Raw genomic sequence first — 23,804 nt, forward strand, 5'->3', positions numbered from 1 at the left:
GAACTGTTGATTGAACACCAGTGTCAGTTGAAATCCACATTAATGGCATTAGGCAAGGGACAGTATTCGAAATTCAAATTAGTAGTATTGTTGAATACACACCAAGGCACTCACTCGGTCACACTAGGCCATCCTTGAATATGAAGGTAATTATGGACCTCAGCAATAACCTCTGAGCTGGCGCCTTTTCTTGCATATATCCCGACTCAAGTGAAACGTTATATTGTATGTTGACCTGGGTCAAGCGACATCAGGTCAGTTTTCTGAGTCACGATCACTGCATGAGCTATACATGTGAGGTGCCCAACTAAAACTCTGTGGTGTTCAATCAACATTTAGGAGTCTCTGCAAATTGGCTTCCATGCTTCACACATAATCAATTCCTATGTATGTATCTTTCAGCAGTGCCATAGCTCATAAGTTGCTCAAAAGTTGCATGCAAAGGCTTATACATATCTCTCCCTTCTCCAGTCATTTAGGATAGATGTTGATTCAAGAGTCAGCCAGTGATCAGGGCCTAATTTTAGGCTGCGGAGTCGGACACATTCTGTCATCAGCTGTAAAGCAGCTTTAAGTCGACCAGATGACCTCCAGTTATGGGCCAAGTTGTTCATGCTGACTAGAGTGTCGGGATGCTCTGGTCCGAGCACCCGTTTGCGGGCCTCTATCACCTGCATGCTGAGTTCTTCGGCCTCCTTCAATCGTCCTTGGTCCTGGTAGGTTGATGCTAGGTTGCTTATGCTTATCAGAGTGTCAGGATGCTCTGGCCTAAGCACCTGTTTGCGGGCCTCTATCACCTGCACGCTGAGTTCTTCGGCCTCCTTTAATCGTCCTTGGTCCTGGTAGGTCAATGCTAGGTTGCTTATGCTCATCAGAGTGCTGGGATGCTCTGGTCCGAGCACCCGTTTACGGGCCTCTATCACCTGCATGCTGAGTTCTTCGGCCTCCTTCAATCGTCCTTGGTCCTGGTAGGTTGATGCTAGGTTACTTATGCTTATCAGAGTGTCAGGATGCTCTGGCCCAAGCACCTGTTTGCGGGCCTCTATCACCTGCACGCTGAGTTCTTCGGCCTCCTTTAATCGTCCTTGGTCCTGGTAGGTTAATGCTAGGTTGCTTATGCTCATCAGAGTGCTGGGATGCTCTGGTCCGAGCACCCGTTTGCGGGCCTCTATCACCTGGACTTCAAGTTCTTCGGCCTCCTTCAATCGTCTTTGATATTGGTAGGTCATGGCTAGATTGCCTATGCTTATCAGAGTGTCAGGATGCTCTGGTCCGAGCACCTGCTTGCTGGTCTCTATCACCTGTACGTTGAGTTCTTCGGCCTCCTTCCATTGTCCTTGGTCCTGGTAGGTCAATGCTAGGTTGCTTATGCTCATCAGAGTACTAGGATGCTCTGGTCCGAGTACCCGTTTGCGGGCCTCTATCACCTGCACGATGAGTTCTTCGGCCTCCTTCCATCGTCCTTGATATTGGTAGGTTGATGCTAGGTTGCTTATGCTTATCAGAGTGTCAGGATGCTCTGGCCCAAGCACCTGTTTGCTGGTCTCTATCACCTGTACGTTGAGTTCTTCGGCCTCCTTCCATTGTCCTTGATATTGGTAGGTTGATGCCAGGTTGCTTATGCTATCCAGTGTCTCCGGATGCTCTGTGCCGAGCACCTGCTTGCGATATCTGATCACTTCTAGCTGCAAAGTTTTTGCATCCTCCCATTTACCGCTAAGTATATATGCCCGTCCTGCCATTTCAAGACTATCAATCGTATGCTTGTGTTGTGAACCGAACAATTTTGTTCTTATGTGCATAGCCAAGACTGCAAGAGCCTCGCTCTCACGAACATTTCCCTTCGTGAGCGCAAATGAAGCTGCTCTATTCAGCAGGTCGGCCCATTTTGGTAAAATCCCTTCGTCATCCGGTGATTGCAGGACAGCAGATTGTATATGTGAAAAGAGCGGTTGGCAAACAGCCCAATTCTCAAATTCTCCGTTGGGAAACTCACACCAAAGTATCTCGATGAATTGCTGCATCCACCGTTGGAGTTGTCCGTGGACCTCGAGCAACTTCCGCATAGCCAGTTGTACTAGCCGATGCATTTCGAAGGTCGCTCCATCAACACTGATAGAGATCATCGAGTAGTCTCTTAAAACCTGTATATTCTCTTCAAAATCATGATCTATACTAGACTCTGTTCCACTCTCCCCATTGTCGTCGCTTCCTTCTGCTAAATGATGCTGAAGTAAAGCTGCAGGAATGCCCTGGCGGTCGAAAAAACTCATGAGTGATAAAAGGCCCGCTGCCGCCGGTTGGGATTGCTGTATGTGGTCAAATGATAGTTGCCAGGTAATCAGAATAGAGTTCTTGGCATCTCTATCTCGACGCAGCTGTCCCCCGTTATGGTTCAGTAGACTTGTTTTCTTGCCATCGCTCTTCTGAAATTCCTTCAAATACTGTGGTACTGAAAGACGAGGGGTCCTTTGCTTAATATAGCCTGCGGCTTGCACGATTGCGAGTGGTACACAGTCAAGAGTAGTGACGAGCTGAATGATGCTTTCCTTCTCTGCTTGCGCTCGTAGCTTCTTCTCAAAGAGCATCGTCGCGTGTGACGAATCCATCGGTTCTATTGGAATGATATCGGCGTCTTCCACTATGATAGAGACAACACCTCTACTTCGAGATGTGATAATTGTTGACCCATTATCTGTAACTGGGAGGTATTCCAGGAGTGGTCGTCCTGAAGGCGGAACTTCGTGGAGGAACCGGCTATCGTCGACGTTATCAAGAATCAAAACCCACTTTCCATTCCTCTCGTCGGCAAGCCAGTCGTGAATGAGCTTAAATATATTCGCCGAGGGGTCTTTCCGTCCAGGGATCTTGACTCGGTCTGCGATATCCCCGCAATTTTGCTCAAACCGAGCCGCACTACCTGCGTGAATCCAGAAAACCCATGTCTTGGGCGATTGTTCCCGGATTCGGTAAGACAGTTCGATCGCAAGTTGAGATTTCCTTCAAATGTCTTAGCAGTAATCGATCTGTTGTCCATCTTCACTTACCCCACACCGCCGAGCCCAACAAGCGCTATCCTAGCGCTTGGTCTAGTCCCCTTTTCACATATCTGATCGAGCAGCGTTCCACGATCGACATAGTCTGGATCACGACGGAACGGCACGGTCGATAGAGGAGCGGGTGGAGTTTCTGGTCGCTCTCGTTCTGAACCCGGAAATGGTTAGGCGATTCCGAGGTTTGACCTGGCTTAACCATGACCTTGTGAACCTACCTGGGGGCATATGGATCGTTCCATGATTTATTCCCACCTGGTTACCCGAGTTTGTGCCGCCAAAAGATACGGAGGCCATCGTCAATATGGCGATGTGCTTTATGTTGTGTTACTCCGCAGATAAATGCCCAACTTCTCATAAATTGGACAATTACCCTCAGCCTCACTATCATGTGACCTTCCCTCGGCGCTTAAATATATCAAGTAGCATCTAGCCATTTTCTATCTTTAGAACAAGGCACGGAGAGCTTCTTGTACTTCCAAATACAACCGCCGAAGTGGAGAAAACGCGACCTATGATGGGCAAGTGGGTCATTGGTGGAAGCCATTTCCAAATTAGTTGAATGCTTGATTCAAGACAGGAATATATTGATGTCTTAAAATTCTTTTTTGTATTCACATGGACACATAACCGATGCACTAAATGACTGATAAACTAATATACCGATCAGCAAATGCCATATAGAAACCGATATCAGACTCCGTGGCATTGGGTTTTTGTCAGAAGGTGAGAAGATTGTTATAATGCTGGTTTTTGATGGCATGGCAGACAGCGGCGAAGCGCGTCTTGCTACACTGGCCCCAGCGAATTCATCATTGGAGTATGCATTGAATTGGAACAGGCAAAAACAAGAAATTCGAAAAAAACTCACTCCCTATGTACCAGGACGCTTGGTTTTTGTCCATAGAAACTCCCAGAACGCCTTGCCATGCTATAGACACCTCACTCAGGCTAGAAAATCAGTTAGCGTGGGATTCACCAAGTCAGTCACAGCAAGGAAACTCACCCGAATCTTTCCTTTCCGCATCTTAATATCCGCCAACTTCCTCTTATCCTCATCGAACTTCTTAAGCAACTCTTGCTGTCTCTCCTTCCTCTTCTCTCTAGACTGGAACCGGTAGAAGTCCTCCAATCCTTCAGCCTTCTTCTTCTCCTTCGCAATCAACTCCTTCATCTCATCCTCCCTCGCAACAGAATTCAACTTAGGTCCATGCGTAACAGTAACGAATCCATCCTCGTCCGGCTCCGCATTCTTCCTCGACTCCTCGCGCTTCCGTGCCTCGGAGACCTGCGCGAAAACAGTCATGAAATCGTTGACGGCCGTTAACAACTCCCTACGGGCGGGGTATCGGCGACGTTCGTGGGAGAGATAGCGCTGCACGCCTAGTGCGGGGACACGGTCTGTAGAGATACCCTCGCCCCAGACGATGGTTGTACCCTTTCTTGCGGCCTTGGCGGCCGCTTTAAGGCTTGCTTCCATGCTAGCGCGATCGGCGAAGACGACGATGGCGTGGGCGCCGCTCTTTTGGAGTTGGCGGTCCCAGGTTGATGGGAGGGTGATCTCGTCTAGCTGGGACTGGAGATCGTCGGCTGTGACACGCTTGCGCTTCTTGCTGCGGTGGGAAAGGTTGTTTTCTGTTGAGGGTGCGACGTTGGTCTTCTTGGCGGGAACATCTTCGAATTGGACGCTTGAAACACGGCCAGCGGCGAGTTGTTTGCCAAAGAGGTGGGCGATGTGGGTTTCTGTTGTGTCGATGGGGGTATTGACAATGAAAAGAGAGCGAGAGGAGTCGGGGTCTGGAACGCGAGGTTCGTGAGGGCGAATGTAGAGGTAGTGGGTGGCTGGTTTGGGAAAGATTGGGAGCGTTGGGAGCTGGAGTGGGAGGGTGATGTACCCTTCCACTTCTGGGGCGTCTCTCTTCATTTTGGTGATGAGGTTTAATGTTAATTCTTCGCCGGTTCAGTTGGTGACTTTTTCGCAGTTTTTTTAATTCTGCCGTATGGCTGGGGCGGGTCCAAGGGCGGTGAACCAAAGCAAGTATAAGCTGAGATTCCTGAGAGGATGTAGTCACAGAAATTGCAAATAAGTGGAATGTCGACTGCGTTACTATGGAATAAACATTATAATATAATACATATATTCCCATCAAGATGGGTATCCTTCACATATTGCTGTTGTGTCTGAGATGTTTATCCCATATAACTCAAATCTGGTCTGGATCGTTGATACCTCCATTCGTAATCACATAAGTGGCTTCTCTTTCAGGACAATCTATGAGACATCAGAATACACTATGAAATTGCATTATTCGGACTAAAACTTACCAGGTGAATCCTGTATCTTAGCCACCCGTTCCTCACCACGGCCTTTGCGAAGCAGCACTCGAGTAGTAGACGCATGAGCAAGTACATGTCCACCGACAGGCTTGCGACCATCAGCGCCGGCGAAGAGGGCACTTGCACCAGGGTCACTCTGGACCTGATTTGTCTAGGACAAGTTAGATGCTAGCGCAAAATTATCGAAAGACAGGGGGTATACTGACCATCAAGACACAGACATTGAACTCTGCAGAAACATCAGCACCAAACATCTAAGAGAACAAAAACAGGCATGGAGCTTGAAGAAAGTTAGATAGAGGTGACGAGCTTACCTTCAGCCATGTGCGCCAGTTTCATCAGGAACTGATTTAATTTTTGCTGACGCTCCGCCAACTCCCCACGCCCACAATAGTCGACCCGGAAACAGTTCATAATGCTATCAATCACAAGCAGTCGATAAGACCCATCCGCAAATTCTCGACTCAGCGTATTCAGTAACTCCAGTTGATGCTCACTGTTCAGAGCACGCGCATACGAAATATTCTCTTGAGCCAGGCCCGGATCAACGCCGAAGCGTTCGGCGATCTGCGCGATACGCTCGGGTCGGAATGTGCCTTCTGTGTCGATGTATGCGACTTTGCCGTCAGCGCCGCCCATCGACTTCGGGAGCTGGGCAATAATGGACATCGTGTGTGAGAGTTGGGTTTTGCCGCAGCGGAACTCGCCGAAGACTTCGCTGATGCTCATGCTTTGGAAGCCGCTATATATGAGATGATCAGATTAGACTAAATCAGACAGGATTGCGGTGTTCAACGTCATTGAGTTAGGTTGTGTATCTATGAAGAAGTCAACTTACCCTCCGAGAATAGAGTCAAATTGTTTGCTTCCTGTTGAGATTCTGACGACCTTTTTGCGCTGATGGAATAGCTCCATGGCTGTGATGAATCCCGTCGAGGGCTGATGCATCATGTATTAGAAGTTGTTTTAAGGGCTTAGAGTGTTGAACTGACAAGACATTTCTGGACAGCTTCCTTTATTTTCTCCACCTTGACTTCGCTGAAGCCTTTGACTTTGAGGAGTGTTCTGCGAGTGGCTCCATGTACAGACTGGTATCTGTGTTAACAGGGAACTTCAAATACTTCACGGATCAACTGGAGAGCTGTGCTTACAGCAACAGTGTAGTACCCATTGGCCTTGAGCTTGTTAATGTCTGCAGCTCCGATGCCGTGGGATTGAATACCATCGATATCAACGATGAAGTCCTGATGGAAGTTAAGTCCGAAGGCATCAACTGGATGATTCTGAGATGAGACAAACCTCGACATCAAATTCATCGCCCGCATCAGAGCCAGGCATTTTGGCGATGGTGATGGAAAGTGAGAGACCGAAGAATGAAACTTGGGTGAGAGGGAGAGTCACGGGTCTCCTACAGAACAGTGTTTGACCTTTCAAGGTATACCATGTTCTTCTACACAACTACTGACTTTACTAGACAACAATCTACACTGATAAAGGTAGAAAGAATTGCGTTTTCATATTCTCAGCACCAAGGAATCTTCTCACCGGGAAAGGCCCCATTCCAAATACACTGCGATCTGCTTTTCTCTTTCTCTTTCTCTGCATCCACCACTCCTCATTCTCTCATCCTCTCTCGCTCTCTCTCCGGGCCCATCCGGGAAAACCGCAATCAAGAGTAGATTTCATCGAATCAAAGATTCGACTGGGAGTAACAAATAGACAAGACGCCAACCATGAGACTTGACCAAGACCAAGTCAGCTTGAGGGAAACCGGGGTTCGTGATTTCAAAAGAAAAAGGGAAAGAACTTTTTCTGTTTGATCGTCGTATACATAACAAGTGGGAAGGTGAAAAGAAAAGACAAAGACGATAAACAAACAGATTCAAACCAATACCCAATTCAAAGGGAGCATGGCCAATATATGCAAATGAAGACTCCGGAGAGATAAAAAAAGGATCGTTCGGGGTTGAAAGTGACCGTAATACAGGGATGAAAGAAGAAATGGGGGTAAATAAGTCCGGGCATGGCACGGTGGTGAGAAATCAGGTTATATCAAAAATTCGCTTATGCAGCAGCGGTGGTAGGAGCAGCGGCAGCGGGAGCGGCAGCAGGGGCCACAGCGGAGGCATCGGTCTCACCAGCCTCAACGGCCTCGACAGTGGCGACAGGAGAGATGACAGGGGCAATAGGAGCCGAGGCAGTGGCATCCACAGCAACGGTAGCAGCGGCCGCATCAGAGGCAGCAGGGGCAGCAGCAGCAGCAGCCTCAGTGGTGGGGCAGTCGCGGGAAATGTGACCGGGCTGGCCACACTTGTAGCAGACCTTGCCGGTCTGGCTCAGAGGGCCACCGTTGGGGGAGGTGCAGTCACGAGAGATGTGACCAAGCTTGCCGCAGGCGTAGCACTTCATGGCCTGGGCCTGGCAGTCACGGGCGAAGTGGTTGGGACCACCACACTTGTAGCACATGGCAGTGCGGGGGAAACCACCAAAGTTACCACGGAAACCACCCTGGCCCTGGAAGCCGCCACGAGCAGCTCCAGCGGGGCGGCGGCCAGCGTTGGGGACGGCAGGGCTAGTGCAGTTGCGCTGTGTGAATTGTAAGTAAACCTGCCCAAATGACATAAGGAGTTCAACATACGGCAAGGTGGCCGGCCTGGCCGCAGTTGTAGCAGCGGCCGTTGGCACCACCGTTCAGGCGCAGAGTGGGGCAGTCAGCCTGGACATGTCCAAGGCCCTGGCAGTTGTAGCACTGCTTGGCTATTGAAAGTCAGCCTATGGCTAACATGAAATTATCGACTGGAGTGGGTTTCTTACTCTCGGTAGTACGAGGAAGGGGGCAGCTGCTGGACTCGTGGCCTATTTGAGAAGAATGAGACTTTGTAGATCGGGGGACGGTCACACGAAATGCCTACCAGGCTGCTTGCCTATGATATAGTTATTAGCTTTAGATCAAGACAAAGAAAGTATGGATATACATACAGTTGTAGCACAAGCGCTCAGTGGAAGAGCAGACCTCTACGCCAGTTAGTGAAAGGTTCTAGACAAACCAAATGTTCTCAACTGACCGGCGTAGTGGCCAATGTTGCCACACTTGTAGCACGCACGACGAGACAACATCATTTCTGATTTCTACCAACGAGCGTCAGCCCAATTCGACTTCGACATGTCGTTCCCCAAGCCCGCAAGCCTCCGGTCGCCGATTATCCCGACGTGGCCATTTCTTCTCGATCTGAATGCATTGGAAGACCGAGAACCAAAGCTGCAGTGTGATCATGTGCGTACGATTGTCCAACATGGGACCCAAAGAGCGGAGTGGATATTTCGATTTTGTCGCATGTTCAAAAATTGCATCGTGCGGGATAGAGGGGAGACCGACGATCCGCGCGGGGAACAGAAAACGACGGGCAGAACAAAGGCGCAGACTCACCAAAGAACAATATCCTTGCCAATTTCAAAGTCTATTGAGTTTCAGGGACCCTGTTAGCTTTGAGAACCTTGTGGAGGAGAAGCGCAAATTCAACCAACAATGGGGAAGAACACCACGTTCTTGACAGCCCACCAAGAAAAAAAACACGAGAAAAAAAAGTGGGGGGAGCAGCGTTAGCCCCCAAGCGCACAATGACTTCACTTACCAAAACACCGGGAAATCGAAACCCTTCAAACAGCGATATAACTTATAATTCAACGAGGAATGAAGGAGAGAATCACAAAAAAGGTCGTGGGGTGCAAACTCGTCAAAACTTTAGCTCCTCCGTTCCCGAGCGATTCCGTATCGAGCGAGGTTGCTGATTCACCTGCGCTGTCATTCGACGACCTCTGTCTTGATTTCATTGATATGTAACAAGATTGATCAAAGTCTAGAATTCATCATTTGTTTCAAACCAAAGCTCCGGGATATATACGCTCATTGAATGAGTTATTTGGCTAAAAGATGTATTGAGATGACGTAACCGACCCAATCAGCTCAAGCTTACCAACGGTCATAGTTCAAGCTATAGCTTAGTACTGCTGACACGGCAAGCGCTACAGAGTACAGCATAGTAGATAAAGCTTCCCACGAGCTCAATTCAGGGTTGAAATTGCACTATAGAGCCCCTACATTCCAGGAATTCATTCATTCATGACCAATGCAACCAAGTCCATTCTCTGATCAACAGGAGATAAAAAGTACTATGCAATGTCGTTCTTCATTTCAACATCCCTGCAGCAAGAGAGAAAAAGGGAAATTTAACCGTAAAACATTAATACAGCCGGAGATGTTGGATCTGCATTAGGTGCCTCGATACTTTGTAGTACCTAGAGAATGTTGCGGCATCTGCTTTTCGCGCTCTATTGTTGCCGGGACTTCGATTTGAAGTGTGAAAGAAAACCCCATAGAAATTAGTCTGACACTTCACTAAGCACATATGTATTGTGTTAAGCAAATGCAGTAATTTTATTCTAGGCAACATGCTGCTGTACTCGATTCTCTAGATTTCAAAGACCATATGACCCGCTTAATTCAGGCCAATATAAGATTTGTCCCGCATGCGTCGAGTCTCGAAAATTTCCAACCATCGTCTTTGAAACCGCAAAGCTATCTGAAGCCAGCGCGCAGCTTTCACGAGACACTTTAAAGTGGCACGTTGACCCTCAGGACGACCTCGGGAGGTCTCATCGGTAAATCAAGACCTTGAAATTCGGCAATACACACTGCTAATTTCTTAACTGATCTAAAGGCATAGCCACGTGAGGTTCAACTTCTCATCAAAGTTGTGTCCGTGAAACTCCGCAGTCAAATTCAACTGCAATGTATAGATCGAATACGTCGTGCCGATCATTGGCGCCTCAGGAGCCAACCCAGCCCAAACGGCTAGCGCATCTCCAAATTTGGACTACTATAGGCAGGTAGGAGCTTAGGTATGTACTCGATAATATTACTATTCTGGTTGATCAAAGGTGGAGAGAGACAATTGCAAGGTGTATATACGGACGATTCAGCCCTGAATTGGCTGTTGGTTCAAGTCGAATCCCGTCACAATTACGCCCCAATTACGCCCATATTCCCATGAGTCCATGACCGATCGAAGACGCTGTGAAATGTGGTCATCGATCCGAACATTGACATGAAAAGATCCTTCTGAATGAAGGTCTCCTCCAAAAGCACGTCCACTAAAGCTTGATATGAATATGTCTCAATGGTTTGACTGTTGCGCGCAATGGGTCTCAGGCCTGGTCTCAAAGACCCTGATCTTGACGACAATGCTCCTGGCCTCGATGTCAATAGCCTCCTCTCTTGCTTCAATGTTTTTAGACTTACCCTCGGCACCAATGCTCTCGCTCTTGGCGTCAATACGCTCATTCTCGCTGTCATTACTCGCATCCTTGGTGGTAACTCTCGGGTTCGGTAGCAAAGGGTTGGCTATTGAAACATGTGTCGCTATCAGCGTAAATGAGCATTTTTCAGCCTTAGTAAGGCTTCTTAATGGCCGGGAGATTTCCTGAAGCAGCAGGGCTTGAAAGTAATAGAGCAAGTCTCTATCCTCCTACCGAGTCATACTCTATTACGACTAGACGGATACTGATGTTATTAGTATCACCCTTGTCCCAAATGAGGATACCAACCAGGACTCCCTATGCATGACATTTTTTCGTTTTAATGGCTCTATAAATCGAGAGAAAGCGGGAAAGTTACCGTGAAATCAATACAGACGCAGTCATATTCGAATACTACATTACCTAACGGTTAGGTAGGGTTCAATATTCAAAATTTGATAGTAATTTTTCTCGAGCACATACCCAGATATCCACTTGATCACAATTGGCTACTCCGGGGCGAAGGAGATTAAGAGTGACCCTGAGTCGGCTACGTGACATCGCTTGATTTAAGTCTTCACGTAATGTTTCATGCGAGCCGGGATATATGTAGACACAGCCTTTATGTAAAGTGTGTAAAAATACCATGCAATTCATTTCTTCGTTTCAATATCCCTACAAAAGGAGAAAGGGAAAATAAACAGTAACAACCAAAATGCAGCCCGAGGATTTACACCTACACTAGGTGCTCTCAATATCTTTTTAAGCAAGGAATGTGCATCTACTCTTCCCGCTCCAGGATTGCCGGGGCCTTGATTTCCCGACCAGAAAGGAACTCCAGGTTCTCACCAGCCTACAGAAAATAGTTAGCATTGTTCGTGTAAAAGGGGAGATAGATGGAAGAAACATACGTAGCTGATCAGAGGAGAGACCTCCACTCCAAAAGCCTCACCGTCGGTAACGACAATACCACCGGCAGCCTCGATCCACCGCTGGCCCTGCTTCAAGATATCGGCACGGCTGGTATCCGGATCATCCTCACCGGTGCCACGGGCATTCTTCAAGGGCGAGAACTCGTCCTCGCGACGCACCTCAATGCTAGCGAACTTGTCAAGCGGGGTCATGGGGAAGACATCGAAGATGAATTGCTCCAGCTTGATGCCGTTAGGCTTGGTAGGCTTCACAGCCTCACCGTCCTCGGGGTTAACGAAAGGAATCTTCTTGCGGGCCACATGGTGGGGCAGCTTGTGCACCCAGTTCTCGATGGACTCGAGGAAGCGGAAGGAGTAGTAGTGATTGACAATGTTCGCGGCACGGAACTTGAGCAGTTCAGGCTGCTTGGGGTCTTTGGCTTCGCGTGTCTCCTGGTCGATCTCGGAGTACTCGACAACGTCGGGCTTGCCGTTCTTCTGGACGATCAGACCGACAGACTCGGCAGCGTCACGCTTGCGCACAACCTTGGTAGCGATATCGACGTCCTTGTCGGCGGAGAAACCGATGAGGATGGGGTCGGCCACCTTGACCAGGCAGTTGTCGACACCGAAGATGTGAATGTGCTTGATGCCACGCTTGCGCATGTCCTCACGGGCTCCAGAGGTCACCAGACCCTGGTAGATTCCACCGTTTCCATCAGGAGCAACAGCAACCTATAGTGGCGCATTAGCAATCCATGCTGCTCAAGTAGACAAATGTAGAAGAATAAAAAAAATATTAACGAATCATACCTTGCCCTTGCCCTCGAGCAGGATCTTGCCATCGTTGGAGATACAAGGCAGCACACCCTGCTCGAAAATGAAAACATTGCTCTTGTCAAGTCCAAAGTACTTGCTCTTCTCGAAAAACTCCTCTGTCGGCTTGCGGGTCGGGCCACTGGTCATGACGTACCAGGGGATAATCGCCGACTGGACGCCGTAAGTCTTCTGCGCGACCTCCTGCAGCTTCAGAATACGCTCCGCCTGCAGCTGGAACAGCGACTTCTGGCTCAGCAGACCGATATCAAAGCAACCCTTGGGCGCCGAGCTACCCAGACGGGTACCCTGGCCACCGGCCATCAGCACCACAGCGACGTTGTTCTCGGCAACCTGCTTCAGACCAGCGTCGAACCATTTCTGAAGATCGGAGGGGTCGGAATCGATGATAGAGGCCGTAGCGGAGTCGGGGAGGGGCTCGACCGTGGCGGTGGTCTGCTCGGTCTTGGGCGGGTTCAGGGCAACGTTGGCCAGCTCATTGATGCGGGTGGGATCAAAGTTGGATAGTTGATGGAAGAGCTTAGATTTCTCGACGGTTTCGAGCTCATCAACAAAGGCAAAGACCTGTCCTTGACCAGCCTGGGTGTACTTCTCCTGCAGGGACTGGAACTCTTCAGTCGAGGGCTCCCGGGGCACTTCCTCGGTAGCACCCGAGAATTTGCCAATCAGGTTGGAGACGGTCTCCTTGATTGCCGCAGCCATTGTGATTAAGTAATTTGTGTGTGTAAGGGAGGTTTATGTGGGATATAAGGGAAAAGTTGTGGAAGAGGGAAGAGTGGAAGGGGGGGAAGTGGCGGGAAGAAAAGTAAATAAATTCCAATTCGCGGGGTGAAGCTGTAGCTGCGTCCACACCGTAACTAGGGATACACCTCAACTAAACCCACATTTGGTTTAGGCTACGAATTATTTTTAGTGTCTGAGACGAATCGGAGCCACGGACAGAGGAACCTGAGTGAGTCTCCGGGTGAGACCTGGCCATTGGATTGCCATTCCCGAATATGCCCCGCTAGCGGGGCAAGCTACCGATCCGGTTTTCTACTATTGATGTTTGGAATTGATGGGTTCAAAGAGGCGCAGGCTGATGTTGCTATATTGAATCGATATGTAGTCCATTGGTATACCAGGCATATCCATTTTTGGTTTAAATATGTTACATTCATCGTCGACGATCATATCGATCATCTCGCCGACGATTGTCACGGTAGCGATCGCGGTCTCGGCGGTCTCTTGGCCCAGGGCTTCGACTTGGAGAGCGGCGACGAGGTCGATCTTGATCTCGTCGATCCCGGTATGTATCTCTTGGAGGACTGCGACGACGCTCCTCACCAGCGTCAGGCGGTCCAGACGGTCGATCTCGGCGCTTGTTCTTATCAAAGACCATATTGTAGCTATCATCAGTCTTGTCCGCTCGAACTTCATCAGGCACTCGGTACTGGCGTTTCTTTTCAAGATCGGCGACACCACCGAATCCGCCTCGCTGCCTGCGCTTGGTGACGGTAGCATTGCGCCAACTCTCGGACAATTTGGAGACCTGTAGCTGCATGTCAGCAAATAACTCATAGAAATGGAGCTCGACGCGGCGCATATCTGAGGACATACACTTTGAGAGAAATCGACATGGATCCGATGGTCGTCAATAAGCACACCCTGCATCTTAAAGTAGGCTTGTTCGCAGTCTTTCTGGTTGTCGAACTCAATAAAGGCGTATTGCAGACTATCTCCAGTACGCTTGTCCCGGATTACCTCACAGGATAGAATGACGCCAAATCGACTAAATATCAATTGTAGATCCTCATCTATAAGATGTGGTTAGCGCGAAATTAATCCAAGGAAAAAGTCCGAACAAACCTTGAGTCACCGGATTCAATTTGCACACAAAAAGAATATTCTCCGGGGGCTTGACGTCGGCGAACGGCAAGTCTCCCACCATCTCCAAGGTCAAGGCCTGGGCACGAGCGTCGCGCTCCCGGCGCAATTTTTCCATAGCATCCTCGTCCATCTCATCATCCAACTCCTCATCGTCCGCGATTCGCACCGTCGCCAATTGTGCTTTAGATGGCAGCGGACTCTCGGGCGGTTCGACGAGCCCCGAGGGATCGTCAAAGGGATCATCTAGAACGACGGTGTGGCGGATACGAATGTCTTTCAAGGGTCGACCTCGATCATCGATAAACGAATCATTAATTTTTTCCAACACATCAAATCCCTCAACGACTCTGCCAAAAATAGCCGCCTTCCCATCCAAGTAGTCCAGATTGTCACCCAAGGTAATTAAGAACTGGCTGGCGGCGAGGCGTTGGTCGGGGTCGTTGGTGGCTGGAACGGTTGCCATGCTCACCATTCCGCGCTCGGTATGCTTGAGCTTCGGCAGGTCGATTGGAAAGGTGCGTTTAGAGGGGCCGTCCAGCAAGCCCCAGATCGAAGATCCGCCATCGCTCTCGGGGGCGTCAGGGCCAAGCGGGTCGCCGGTTTGAAAAGAGAAGTTCTTTTGGACGCTGTGAACGGGGGAGAAATTGTAATACTTGATTTTGCACAGCTTCAGGAAGCTATGACGAAGAAAAGCTTAGTTTCTTGTTCAGCACAGTTGGATGCGGCACGACATTGGACAGGGAGGGAGGGGGGGGAACAGGGCGCTTACTTCTCACAAGCCTTGGGCGACTCGTCAACCAAGAGGTCAATGACGATATCGCCCAGGGAAGTCTCCAGCAAGGCGCTCATTTGGGAAGCAGGGTTGTGTGTTTCTTGCTCCAGATCGATGTCGCAGAAAGAGAGAAGTCGGAAAGAAAGATCGACGCGGAGCTCGGACCAATCAGAAGCTGTTGATACAACGGGGAACTAAAGATGCATCACCGGTTTTCATTCTTGTACCACTTGGCTTTAGGAGGATTTTTGTTAAGTCCACATGCAGGCCACACTCATAGCTTCTCCGGATGATCGACCCGCCTTCCTTTGTGCCACTTCACATTCTGTCCCTTCACAATCGACCGGCATATCTTCCGAGTGTCCCAGTTGGACAAGCTCCCCTAACCCTTTTTTCAGATCCATATGCAGATCTGAAGCTGTTTGCTGCAGATCCCCTCACCGATTGCTCGGAATAGGTCATGCACGAAGTCAGTCCGAACCGCAAGAACTGAAGGGGTTCTTCTATTCTAACCCATTTTCTCATGATCTTCTCCCCGAGTCTGACTTCAGGATGACTTACACAGTACCACGACCTGTCAGCGCAGTGACCTCTCTGGATAACCCTCGGATGACTTGTTCCACGACAGAAAACGGTGGGGGGGAGGCCAAAACGGGCGGCCTCCTGCAGGCATGAGAAGAAGACACATCTGTTATTCTCAACCCCATACCTACACGTGGGGGACGAAGATCATGAACGAGGCCTTTCCCTTTCTAAGCCTGACACCGTAGAAAACAAAAGAAATTCACCAGAAAGTTTAAGCTAAACCAACTCGAAACAGCAGTATCTCCGAGAGGCTTCGGCACACAGGGAATAGTTGCCCCAGGTGCAAGGTATCCCTCCTAGTGCAAAGACTAGTTTCAATTTCAACATTCCTGGCGAGTCAAGTCAGAGTCAGCTGGCTAAGCCCGATTTGTCTCTCCTGACTCTGCCCCATGTCGTGCAATGTCAGACCCGGAGTTGCTGAGAGACTCCGCCCATTGACTCTTCATCTCTGCCGGCTCCGGGTATTTGAAACTCAGAAGAACGGGGAGAGTGCTTTTCCTCCCTTCTTCCAACTTCAGCTTCGATTCTTTCAGATACACGGAAATCCTAGAGGTACGAAGAGCCAATGACCCCGTACGAAGAACAGCTATGTCTCCCTGTGAAGGGACTTGGACCTCATTACCCTAGTACATCCCAGTATCCCGGAATCTCCTGCATCATAGGCGCGGCTTTTCAATCTTCCCCTTTTCCATTTTGAGCTTGGGACATTCAGACTTTGTTGCCGGAATGGTTCCAGGCCCTATGAATCTGGCACATACCCAATTTCTTGCTGGCATTGCTTTTTTGTTCTTGCCATTTCGATCTAGGTGCGGCGCGCGGAAGCGCTAACAGCTACCAAGCGGATCCGCCAATCCATGTCGGCGATCAAGACACAACCTTAAGGCCATGGATCCTGGTACTTATTCCTGACAGCGCGTGCTTCACTAGATCTACCAAACCCTAGTGCATGCTAGCGCCGGCTGATCAAAATGATAGGTGTCAAGCCTTTTTTTTTTTCTTTTTCTTTTTTCTAGCCTCTTATCTTGTGCGAGACATTGACTGCGTCTCTGAGTCTGAGACATGGGGCAACCTGAAAGAATGAAACTTTTGACTGTGTGCGCGTTTGTCGCAAGATGTATTTTTAAGAGGCTTTAGGGGGGGGAAAGGCTTCCAATCATCTTGTGGCTCGGCTCAACGCCCCGGGCCCCCCAATTCGGGCTGTTTAACGCCCTGTTTGATGCATCTGAAAAGGCCCTAACGCTCTCCATCTAACACGGGGCACCACACCAATCAGCGTTTCGACCAGATCTTGAGCAAACATTCCATGTTGAATTTTGACGATCGATCGATCCACCGGAAGATGTCCCCCGGATCGACGCCAGGAAGTTCGGCAAACGTTGTCGGTCGTCTGCTTGTGAATTTCTTTTTCTTTTTTCTCTAATTTGTTGGTTTTTTTTTTATATTCTCCAGCCCTCAAGCCCCCAAACCCTCAAGCCTCTAGACTAGGGGAACGTGGAGGAGAAACAGGTACCCCTGACTGATTGGTTGAAGTCTGCTGTGGCGGATGAAAGGGCCTTTCTAATCTCCTTGTCTGGACTTGTTCTTGTCATGGCTATCAGGTCATAACCCGTGTGACGTTACTTTGTGAAACCAAGTCTCTAAAACGCCGGGGCAGTCCTGCTGGCTGGTCTTTAGCATTGACTGGGGAATCTGGATTGGATGCATACGGAACTCTGCATATCATTTCCCCTGGGTACAACAATTAGAGAAAAAGAGAGAGTGTGTAAAAAGAAAAAGAACAATTTGAAAATGAGGGCTAAAGAAACACCCTTGTACTTTTTGCTTTTGGGTTTTCCCACTCCACTTCATGCAATACCCAAATCCCAACTATCCTAGGAGATCGTAGATAGTGAAAATAAAACAATAATTCAAAAATGCCTAGTCTAGATCGATCAATTCGACTAAATTCTCTAAATTTGTCCAATTTAAACAGGGGTGTCAATTCAATCAAAGAGACCTAGATCATCACACCGATTGTTACCCAAACATAGGCTTAAATCTAGCCCTACCTCCAGAGACATCTTCTCTTTCTCACTTCCCCTTCTGCTCTTTATGACTAGACATGAACTTTGACATCTAGTAATAACAACTTGTTCATGTTCATCACCCTTTACTCCTTCTCCTTTTTGTGCCTTTTTGGTATGCACAGCATAACAATTTCCCCAATGACTGAATCTGACTAACAACCTCCAGCGATGAGCTCCTTCTATGCGGATAAGACTGGGTTCGACCAGTCACATCATGATGTCCTTTCAATGTCTCGTTCTATGAGAAGCATGAACCAGCACGATCTAGGGGATCACTCTTGTATGAGTCCGACTACAGAAGTGGATGGCAAAATGCGCAGCTCCCAAAGACGTCGTGTTCCAGTGGCGGTAGGTACTCAGATACTTTCCTGAATTTATCATAGTCTAATCCCGCTATTAAGTGTCGACGGTGTCGAAAGAGAAAAATAAAGTGCAGTGGTGATTCTGGTGATGGCCAAGGATGCTCCAACTGCCGCAGTGCTGGCAGTAATGACTGCCAATTCTTCAGAGTAAGTCCAGCCTTGACAGCTGAACGGACGGAGCACTCCCACATAAGTTCGGAGCTTACACTGTTGATTTCAGGTTAATTCTCATGCCGTGAATTCACATGTGGTGACTTCCCATGCCGTGAACTCTCAAAAGACCAGCACCGTGTGGCAGCCCTACCCACATGTGGGAGCCGCGATTGCACCGTCTGCCCCGCTGGGGATGCTCCCTCAGCAGCCATCGTACAAGTCAAGCCATCTCTCTATGGGTTCACCACAGACGCGTATGGCCGCGTTTCCATATCAGCTTCAACGATGTCCGGACTTTGACATGAGTGCTGCCGATGCTCATATTTTTGAGCAACCGATAAGCTATACCCAGTCTTCCTCATACGCTCCATCCGGGGCTCTTATCGATTATAACTCACCTGTCTGGAGCTCCAAAGGATGGGACTCGATGTTCAACACCGGCCGCGCTCAAAATGGCAATCTCTACCCTGATCCAGAGGCCAGCTTAGACCAGGCTCAATTTGCATACATGCTCCCCAGTCAAGGAATCTCCTCAGACTTGCCTCAATCGGCCAACGCAGCTACCACCACCGTATCCTCACCTGACACTACCTCAGGGCCAGATCGGACCTTGCCGACACCCACATCCAGGGGACCAGCTCCCAGTCCAGGCTTTTTACCAGACGGAACATGGGCCCCAGATTTCAAGACTTCATTCTGGACTCCACGCCAAACAGATTCAGACCAACAACCCAACTCAACTCACACAGTCCCAAGCAGCACCACCTTCACCAGCAGCCCGACTCACGAAAGCAAATACGTCAGCATCAAAAACAACACCCCGGATATGCTCTTCCCCTATCTCCCCGTCCCAACTACAGCCGGGGAGTCAAACACATCACCAGCACCAACAATAAGCGGGAACACCGCTTACCCCGTCCTAGAAACATTGGACTCGGAATATCCACACATTCCCAGAAGACTGGGCCGCAATTCACGAGACCACAGCGCCGGACAACAGCTACTAGCCCTGACCAATGAATGCTCTCCCGATATTTACGGATACAGCACCGGCGAAAAGAGCAAGCGCGGGGTCAGGGATGATTCCCGTACCCTTGTTAGCGGACTCCCGTATACTCGTGTGCAGCACCGGGATACACCTGGTACTGCATTCTCGTTCAATTTGGGTCCGGACTCTTTGCCTGAGTATCACCGAGTAGTCGAGAACGTGCACCGCCCGCCCGTTGAGCCGTTGGGTAACCATGGCTACTAGAAGTTGCCGCACCCTCCTTTGGGCATGTTCGCCTTTTTGACCGTTTTGAAATTGCTTTTTTGATTATTTTACTGCTGTGTGCTGGGATCGGATCCGTGTGATGATGGATCCAGCAGTGGTGGGCATGAAGGCCAAGCGGGACCGGATCGGAGTATATCCCTGATCCAAGATCCATCTCTTCTTTCCTGATCAGGGAAACATTGCTTGGCGTATACCGGTCTCGGCCGACTCATGAAATTGGGAGATTGGACACAGGGCCTGGATCGCTGGAGGGCCTTGTTGACCATGTCGGCGTTGGTGTTGCATGTGTCTTCAAACAGCTGGTTTTCTTGTGCGTTTGTGTTTGTTATGACAAATGGCTCCCGTTCATTCTCTTTATGTACTTGCATGTGTTTTGATAGCCCATTTTCCGTCCTTCTTGGCTCCCTGCATATTTTGTTTGTCAGTGTGGTTCTGTTTTTGAAATACTTGGAGATTGGAAGCGGCAAATATCTAATTGTTGATAGCGTGGAGGCTACTCTTGAATACTCTTTGACCGGTGTCTTTTTTTTGGTCTTGCTCTCCTTCCTTCCAAGGTCCTCAGGCTCAATGGTTGGCGCTTTGTTGTTCCCATTTACCCTTTTTATTACCCTACATTTCCCAAAACACAGAGAGTTGTTACTGACTCAGGTCCGGCCACTTTCGATTGTTTTCTTCTTTACCCATCTAATACTAGCTCTTACGGGAGGATGTTTATTGTCTTTGTGGTGCTTGAGTTTCTTAGTTAGCGGAGGCGATCTGTTTGACATCTCATCTCGCAAGAGCTGTGAGAATTTCTCTTTGATACCTGGTATTATGGTACAAATGATCCAGTTACATGCATGATGATCTTGTCTCGTGCGATGACAAAGGATATGTACCTGCATTTCCTATTACCTAATAAGATGCCAGACTTCCTTAGCTACGTGCATGTATCATGTATCTACTCGATTCGGGACTGGTAGCACACTGAAATCCATGAACGACCGGTATCTGCAGCATGATACTCGAGTGATACATATTCTTTGTACCATGAGAATGGCTATATAGTAGTTATATAACCCGGTGGTCCTAGGAGAGCTCGGATTTCTGGTAAATATAAAACTTAAAATGCACAAATTTAGGCTTTCTACGCGTTAATTCCTCTTTGTGCAGCATCAGCAGAGTTGACCCAAGAAAACAAAGGTGTAAAATGTGAAGAACTCGAGTATTCTTCCAGTGTCACCTATGCTCTTCAATTATTTATCGAACCCTTATGCCAATATGCACCTATATAGACAGTTGAACACGGGCATGCCCACAGGCCTGCCGAAGTCTACTTAGAGGTAATAAGGTTATATTAATAAGTCTAAATTATGGTAAACATAATTGATATATTAATTCAGTATAGTAACCCGAATTTATTAAGATTTAAGTACTTATATAGAGATAAGTTTGGCGGGAAAAGTATTGGTACTTAGGGGATACTTCGATTAATGGCCGAATCGGGTTAGAGGGGTACGTGAGAACTTTAAGGGAGTTCCAATATCTAAGGGTTTACGAGTGACCAACACACCCTTTCTTTTTTCAGATTTAGACAACTTTGATATCGGATCTCAATGCAACAATGGCATCATTAGACCGACTTCCGTATGAGCTCCTCTCCAATATCAATGGATACGCGGCGGACTGGGTTGGCCTCGAAAGTCTCTTGCAAATCTTCCCCCAAGTGAGAAAGCTCTTCGCAGGCGATTTAAACAACAAAGCGGACCCTGAAGCCATTCGCTTGGTTGAGTCAATTCTGGAGAAGAATCCCATAATGAGCCACGAATTACACTGTTACTTCCGCATGACCATGGAACTGCGCCAACCTTCCTTGGCGGACAAGAGTCTCGCCGAATTTATGACTCGGGACTATTCTCTTTCGCATATAACCTCCTCTTCTTCGACAACTCGCGCCATATTGCAGGAAATGGTGATAATCGCAGCCAACATTCAGCGACTAGCATCCGCTTGCCTAACCACTCTGTTGACCCGGCTTCGGAAGGTTCAACCGCGGCGCTGGGAAGTAGATTATAATCCGGACTCTAACGTTCCCAAATTGACGGGCACCACCCCATATGAGTCACGCGACGCTGGCCCTCCATCCTGGATTGAGGAGTATCGAGTCTACCGCGCGCTATGGCACCTTCAATTGTGTTCCGATCTATTGGTCGTTGCCGACAGGCTAGGATGGGCCCAAAGTGACCTAGAGTATCTGCGGTCTCACCACATGGACTTGGATCAATTACCTGGTATAGCTGCGGATGAGATCCTCTCCGTCAAGGAATGTCTAGAGGATCTATCGAGTGCCGATACAGATTATACTACACAGCCCTCAGTGGAATCGAATAGCAGTGATATGGCTCTCTTTAAAAAGCTACCGATTGCCACTCAGCTATCCTGCGAATTCGACGTCTGGTCGCCTCCTCTTGCACCCATACTTTCAGACTACGGCGCGATGGGCGTTCTAAGAGACATCTGGGGCCGGGGTACCCGAATGACCAAAGTGAATTCTATAGTCAACCTTTGGCGCTCGTGGCAAATCCGCAGCAGAACCCATCCTGCCAAATTTCAGGCATGCAGCCTCCGGGATTCCCGTCCATGGCGCGCTCTGGGGATGCCGTTCTGGGATCTCTGGCGGTTCTATGGGCTGGGACTTTGGGCGCCCCAATGGTCCGTCCTGCCGGAGTCAGGACCCATTTTGACTCCCGACGGAGTGGAGGTACCAGAAGGGGCTGATCCCGATATCTTCGGTGAAGACATTGGTTATCGCTTCTCTGTTTTTATCGACGCGCGCGTGCAAATGGAACGTCAAGAGAGAATGGAGCGAATGGCAGAAGATAAACTAGCCAGAAAATAGAAATTAACTATACGTGTTGAATAACTAGCTAGATATGGAAGCGTAACCCAGCGAGAGCTTTTATCACTCAAGTACTGGACTGGAATACCATATGATACCAATCTTCGTCTGTTCCCGGAGTCGTCCAGGCTGTTACCGACACCGGTGCTTTCCGTACCCCGAGTTGCTGCTTGTGGTTTATCAAAAGCCAGGCAGCACCTCCACCATTGGGAGTGCCCAGCAAAGCCAGTCCATTCTGATTGACCAACACGCCACCTTTCTTTTTCTGATTGATGTCGAATGACATCCCGGGCCAAGCGGGACAAGGTCCACCACAGACGGTCTTCAAGATATTCAAGGTGTCCGGGTTGACGATGTGTGTTCGGATTAGATACTTCAAATTTCCCACAGAGTTACCAGTAGACTTTGCCAAGGTGGCCCAATTAATATAAACCACGTCAGACCAGTTACTGAGGGGAGGACTTCGCCCTCCGCTCATAGAGGCTGGATTGTGGTTGTTTTCCGCGATAACCAAGCCAGCTGCCGGACTCATTATGCTGATGTAGAAACCAAATATTGCCTACAACCCACGATATGAGGTTAGTAATGTGATTAATCCAGATGGTCTGCGTCTTTCAAATAGGGCTTAGGGTATGATTATGTCACCCTCTCACCTACTGTACCTCTCACCTTATGTACACAATCTTCCTTGGATGGGAGGGTGTACAATAAGTGAGAGTTGACTGTATTGTCATGCTGCGCGACGGAATTGAGGCTGGAGAGCCTTGGAGGCCAGACCTCGGGCGTAGACGAAGAGATATCTGTCCCATGAAGTTGTATAGAAGCTACAAATTTCCTTACAAAATTGAGCAAGTCAGGCCTTTCAAATCGGAGAACATACATGTACCCTGTATGTTTCAAGGTTGCAAAGTCTGTACAACTAGGGCCAGTCTACTCCAGTCCTGTGTATTACCCTGCACAACCCTAATATCTGCATACATGACCCTGACCTTGAATGACCTAGGTGGTAAGACCGTTAGACCCTACATTGCTCGTGTAAGGGGGGCCTGATAAACCGCATGATGTCGGTAACTTTGATAACTTTGATAACTTTATCCAAATATCGCTGTCAAGGTTATCTCTGTCTCCCCGTCTTCTACCCTCCTTCCCCTTCCTGAATTAGGTTTCTCGTTGTATACTGTTTTACTTGTACTGTGTACTGTACCTCATAGCTCACCCATCCAAACCCCATCCGGACTCGGGATATATGCAGTGTCTGTGCATGTGTATGGGGACGGAGTGCGTTTGGGGAAGCTTTCGGCTGTCCGCCCCGTCTGCCCCGGTTTGCTGGAATGAGCTAACCTAGTCTGTGTTTCGCTAGGTTGATGATGAGGGTTTTCCGGGGTGGGTTGTGTGACTCTATGACATTTTACA

General features: G+C 48.8%; 10 protein-coding genes across 10 annotated transcripts; 3 read left to right on the forward strand and 7 right to left on the reverse strand.

Moving 5' to 3' along the window:
• Positions 1–446: 446 nt before the first annotated feature.
• On the reverse strand, positions 447–3,350 carry N7503_002786 (P-loop containing nucleoside triphosphate hydrolase protein; the record flags this gene model as incomplete). Its single annotated transcript, XM_057062333.1, has 3 exons — positions 447–3,000; positions 3,048–3,204; positions 3,272–3,350. 3 exons carry the CDS (start codon positions 3,348–3,350, stop codon positions 447–449), a joined length of 2,790 nt encoding a protein of 929 aa, XP_056926295.1.
• A 298-nt stretch (positions 3,351–3,648) lies between these two features.
• On the reverse strand, positions 3,649–4,977 carry N7503_002787 (putative ribosomal small subunit assembly protein; the record flags this gene model as incomplete). The annotated part of the gene is made up of 3 exons (XM_057062334.1): positions 3,649–3,707; positions 3,925–4,004; positions 4,060–4,977. The coding sequence occupies 2 exons, from the start codon at positions 4,975–4,977 to the stop codon at positions 3,996–3,998; spliced, it is 927 nt and encodes a 308-aa protein (XP_056926296.1). The 3' UTR covers positions 3,649–3,707; positions 3,925–3,995.
• A 280-nt stretch (positions 4,978–5,257) lies between these two features.
• On the reverse strand, positions 5,258–6,728 carry N7503_002788 (recombinase DMC1; the record flags this gene model as incomplete). Its single annotated transcript, XM_057062335.1, has 8 exons — positions 5,258–5,325; positions 5,379–5,541; positions 5,597–5,619; positions 5,705–6,132; positions 6,229–6,329; positions 6,383–6,478; positions 6,542–6,634; positions 6,690–6,728. The coding sequence occupies 8 exons, from the start codon at positions 6,726–6,728 to the stop codon at positions 5,258–5,260; spliced, it is 1,011 nt and encodes a 336-aa protein (XP_056926297.1).
• Positions 6,729–6,898: 170 nt separating this feature from the next.
• gisB (putative zinc knuckle nucleic acid binding protein) lies at positions 6,899–9,105 on the reverse strand. Its single transcript, XM_057062336.1, has 8 exons — positions 9,023–9,105; positions 8,818–8,848; positions 8,456–8,519; positions 8,370–8,405; positions 8,303–8,314; positions 8,205–8,246; positions 8,029–8,147; positions 6,899–7,976 (listed from the first exon to the last, which is right to left on the reverse strand). Exons 3-8 carry the CDS (start codon positions 8,508–8,510, stop codon positions 7,455–7,457), a joined length of 786 nt encoding a protein of 261 aa, XP_056926298.1. The 5' UTR covers positions 8,511–8,519; positions 8,818–8,848; positions 9,023–9,105; the 3' UTR covers positions 6,899–7,454.
• Positions 9,106–10,588: 1,483 nt separating this feature from the next.
• N7503_002790 (uncharacterized protein) lies at positions 10,589–10,780 on the forward strand (the record flags this gene model as incomplete). Its single annotated transcript, XM_057062337.1, has 1 exon — positions 10,589–10,780. One exon carries the CDS (start codon positions 10,589–10,591, stop codon positions 10,778–10,780), a length of 192 nt encoding a protein of 63 aa, XP_056926299.1.
• Positions 10,781–11,408: 628 nt separating this feature from the next.
• On the reverse strand, positions 11,409–13,156 carry N7503_002791 (UDP-N-acetylglucosamine diphosphorylase). Its single transcript, XM_057062338.1, has 3 exons — positions 12,410–13,156; positions 11,597–12,331; positions 11,409–11,538 (listed from the first exon to the last, which is right to left on the reverse strand). The coding sequence occupies exons 1-3, from the start codon at positions 13,133–13,135 to the stop codon at positions 11,467–11,469; spliced, it is 1,533 nt and encodes a 510-aa protein (XP_056926300.1). The 5' UTR covers positions 13,136–13,156; the 3' UTR covers positions 11,409–11,466.
• Positions 13,157–13,589: 433 nt separating this feature from the next.
• Positions 13,590–15,211, reverse strand: N7503_002792 (PPIL4 family peptidylprolyl isomerase; the record flags this gene model as incomplete). The annotated part of the gene is made up of 4 exons (XM_057062339.1): positions 15,072–15,211; positions 14,282–14,979; positions 14,033–14,229; positions 13,590–13,964 (listed from the first exon to the last, which is right to left on the reverse strand). Exons 1-4 carry the CDS (start codon positions 15,149–15,151, stop codon positions 13,590–13,592), a joined length of 1,350 nt encoding a protein of 449 aa, XP_056926301.1. The 5' UTR covers positions 15,152–15,211.
• Positions 15,212–17,893: 2,682 nt separating this feature from the next.
• On the forward strand, positions 17,894–19,492 carry N7503_002793 (uncharacterized protein; the record flags this gene model as incomplete). The annotated part of the gene is made up of 3 exons (XM_057062340.1): positions 17,894–18,073; positions 18,127–18,234; positions 18,308–19,492. 3 exons carry the CDS (start codon positions 17,894–17,896, stop codon positions 19,490–19,492), a joined length of 1,473 nt encoding a protein of 490 aa, XP_056926302.1.
• A 1,624-nt stretch (positions 19,493–21,116) lies between these two features.
• On the forward strand, positions 21,117–22,391 carry N7503_002794 (uncharacterized protein; the record flags this gene model as incomplete). Its single annotated transcript, XM_057062341.1, has 1 exon — positions 21,117–22,391. The coding sequence occupies one exon, from the start codon at positions 21,117–21,119 to the stop codon at positions 22,389–22,391; it is 1,275 nt and encodes a 424-aa protein (XP_056926303.1).
• A 67-nt stretch (positions 22,392–22,458) lies between these two features.
• On the reverse strand, positions 22,459–22,923 carry N7503_002795 (uncharacterized protein; the record flags this gene model as incomplete). Its single annotated transcript, XM_057062342.1, has 1 exon — positions 22,459–22,923. The coding sequence occupies one exon, from the start codon at positions 22,921–22,923 to the stop codon at positions 22,459–22,461; it is 465 nt and encodes a 154-aa protein (XP_056926304.1).
• Positions 22,924–23,804: the final 881 nt, after the last annotated feature.

This window comes from Penicillium pulvis (assembly GCF_028828015.1).
Source record: "Penicillium pulvis strain IBT 33274 chromosome Unknown contig_12_segment0_segment0, whole genome shotgun sequence".
Lineage (NCBI taxonomy): Eukaryota > Fungi > Ascomycota > Eurotiomycetes > Eurotiales > Aspergillaceae > Penicillium > Penicillium pulvis.

Excerpts from the sequence above, each read along its gene's own strand:
- gisB (XM_057062336.1), bottom strand. The coding sequence starts at position 8,510 with ATGATGTTGTCTCGTCGTGCGTGCTACAAGTGTGGCAACATTGGCCAC. Across the intron at positions 8,148-8,204 it reads CCTTCCTCGTACTACCGAGA|CCAAGCAGTGCTACAACTGC; the intron begins GTAAGAAACCCA and ends GACTTTCAATAG. Across the intron at positions 7,977-8,028 it reads GCCAGGCCGGCCACCTTGCC|CGCAACTGCACTAGCCCTGC; the intron begins GTATGTTGAACT and ends CAATTCACACAG.
- N7503_002791 (XM_057062338.1), bottom strand. The coding sequence starts at position 13,135 with ATGGCTGCGGCAATCAAGGAGACCGTCTCCAACCTGATTGGCAAATTC. Across the intron at positions 12,332-12,409 it reads TGCTCGAGGGCAAGGGCAAG|GTTGCTGTTGCTCCTGATGG; the intron begins GTATGATTCGTT and ends GCGCCACTATAG. Across the intron at positions 11,539-11,596 it reads TCTCTCCTCTGATCAGCTAC|GCTGGTGAGAACCTGGAGTT; the intron begins GTATGTTTCTTC and ends TATTTTCTGTAG.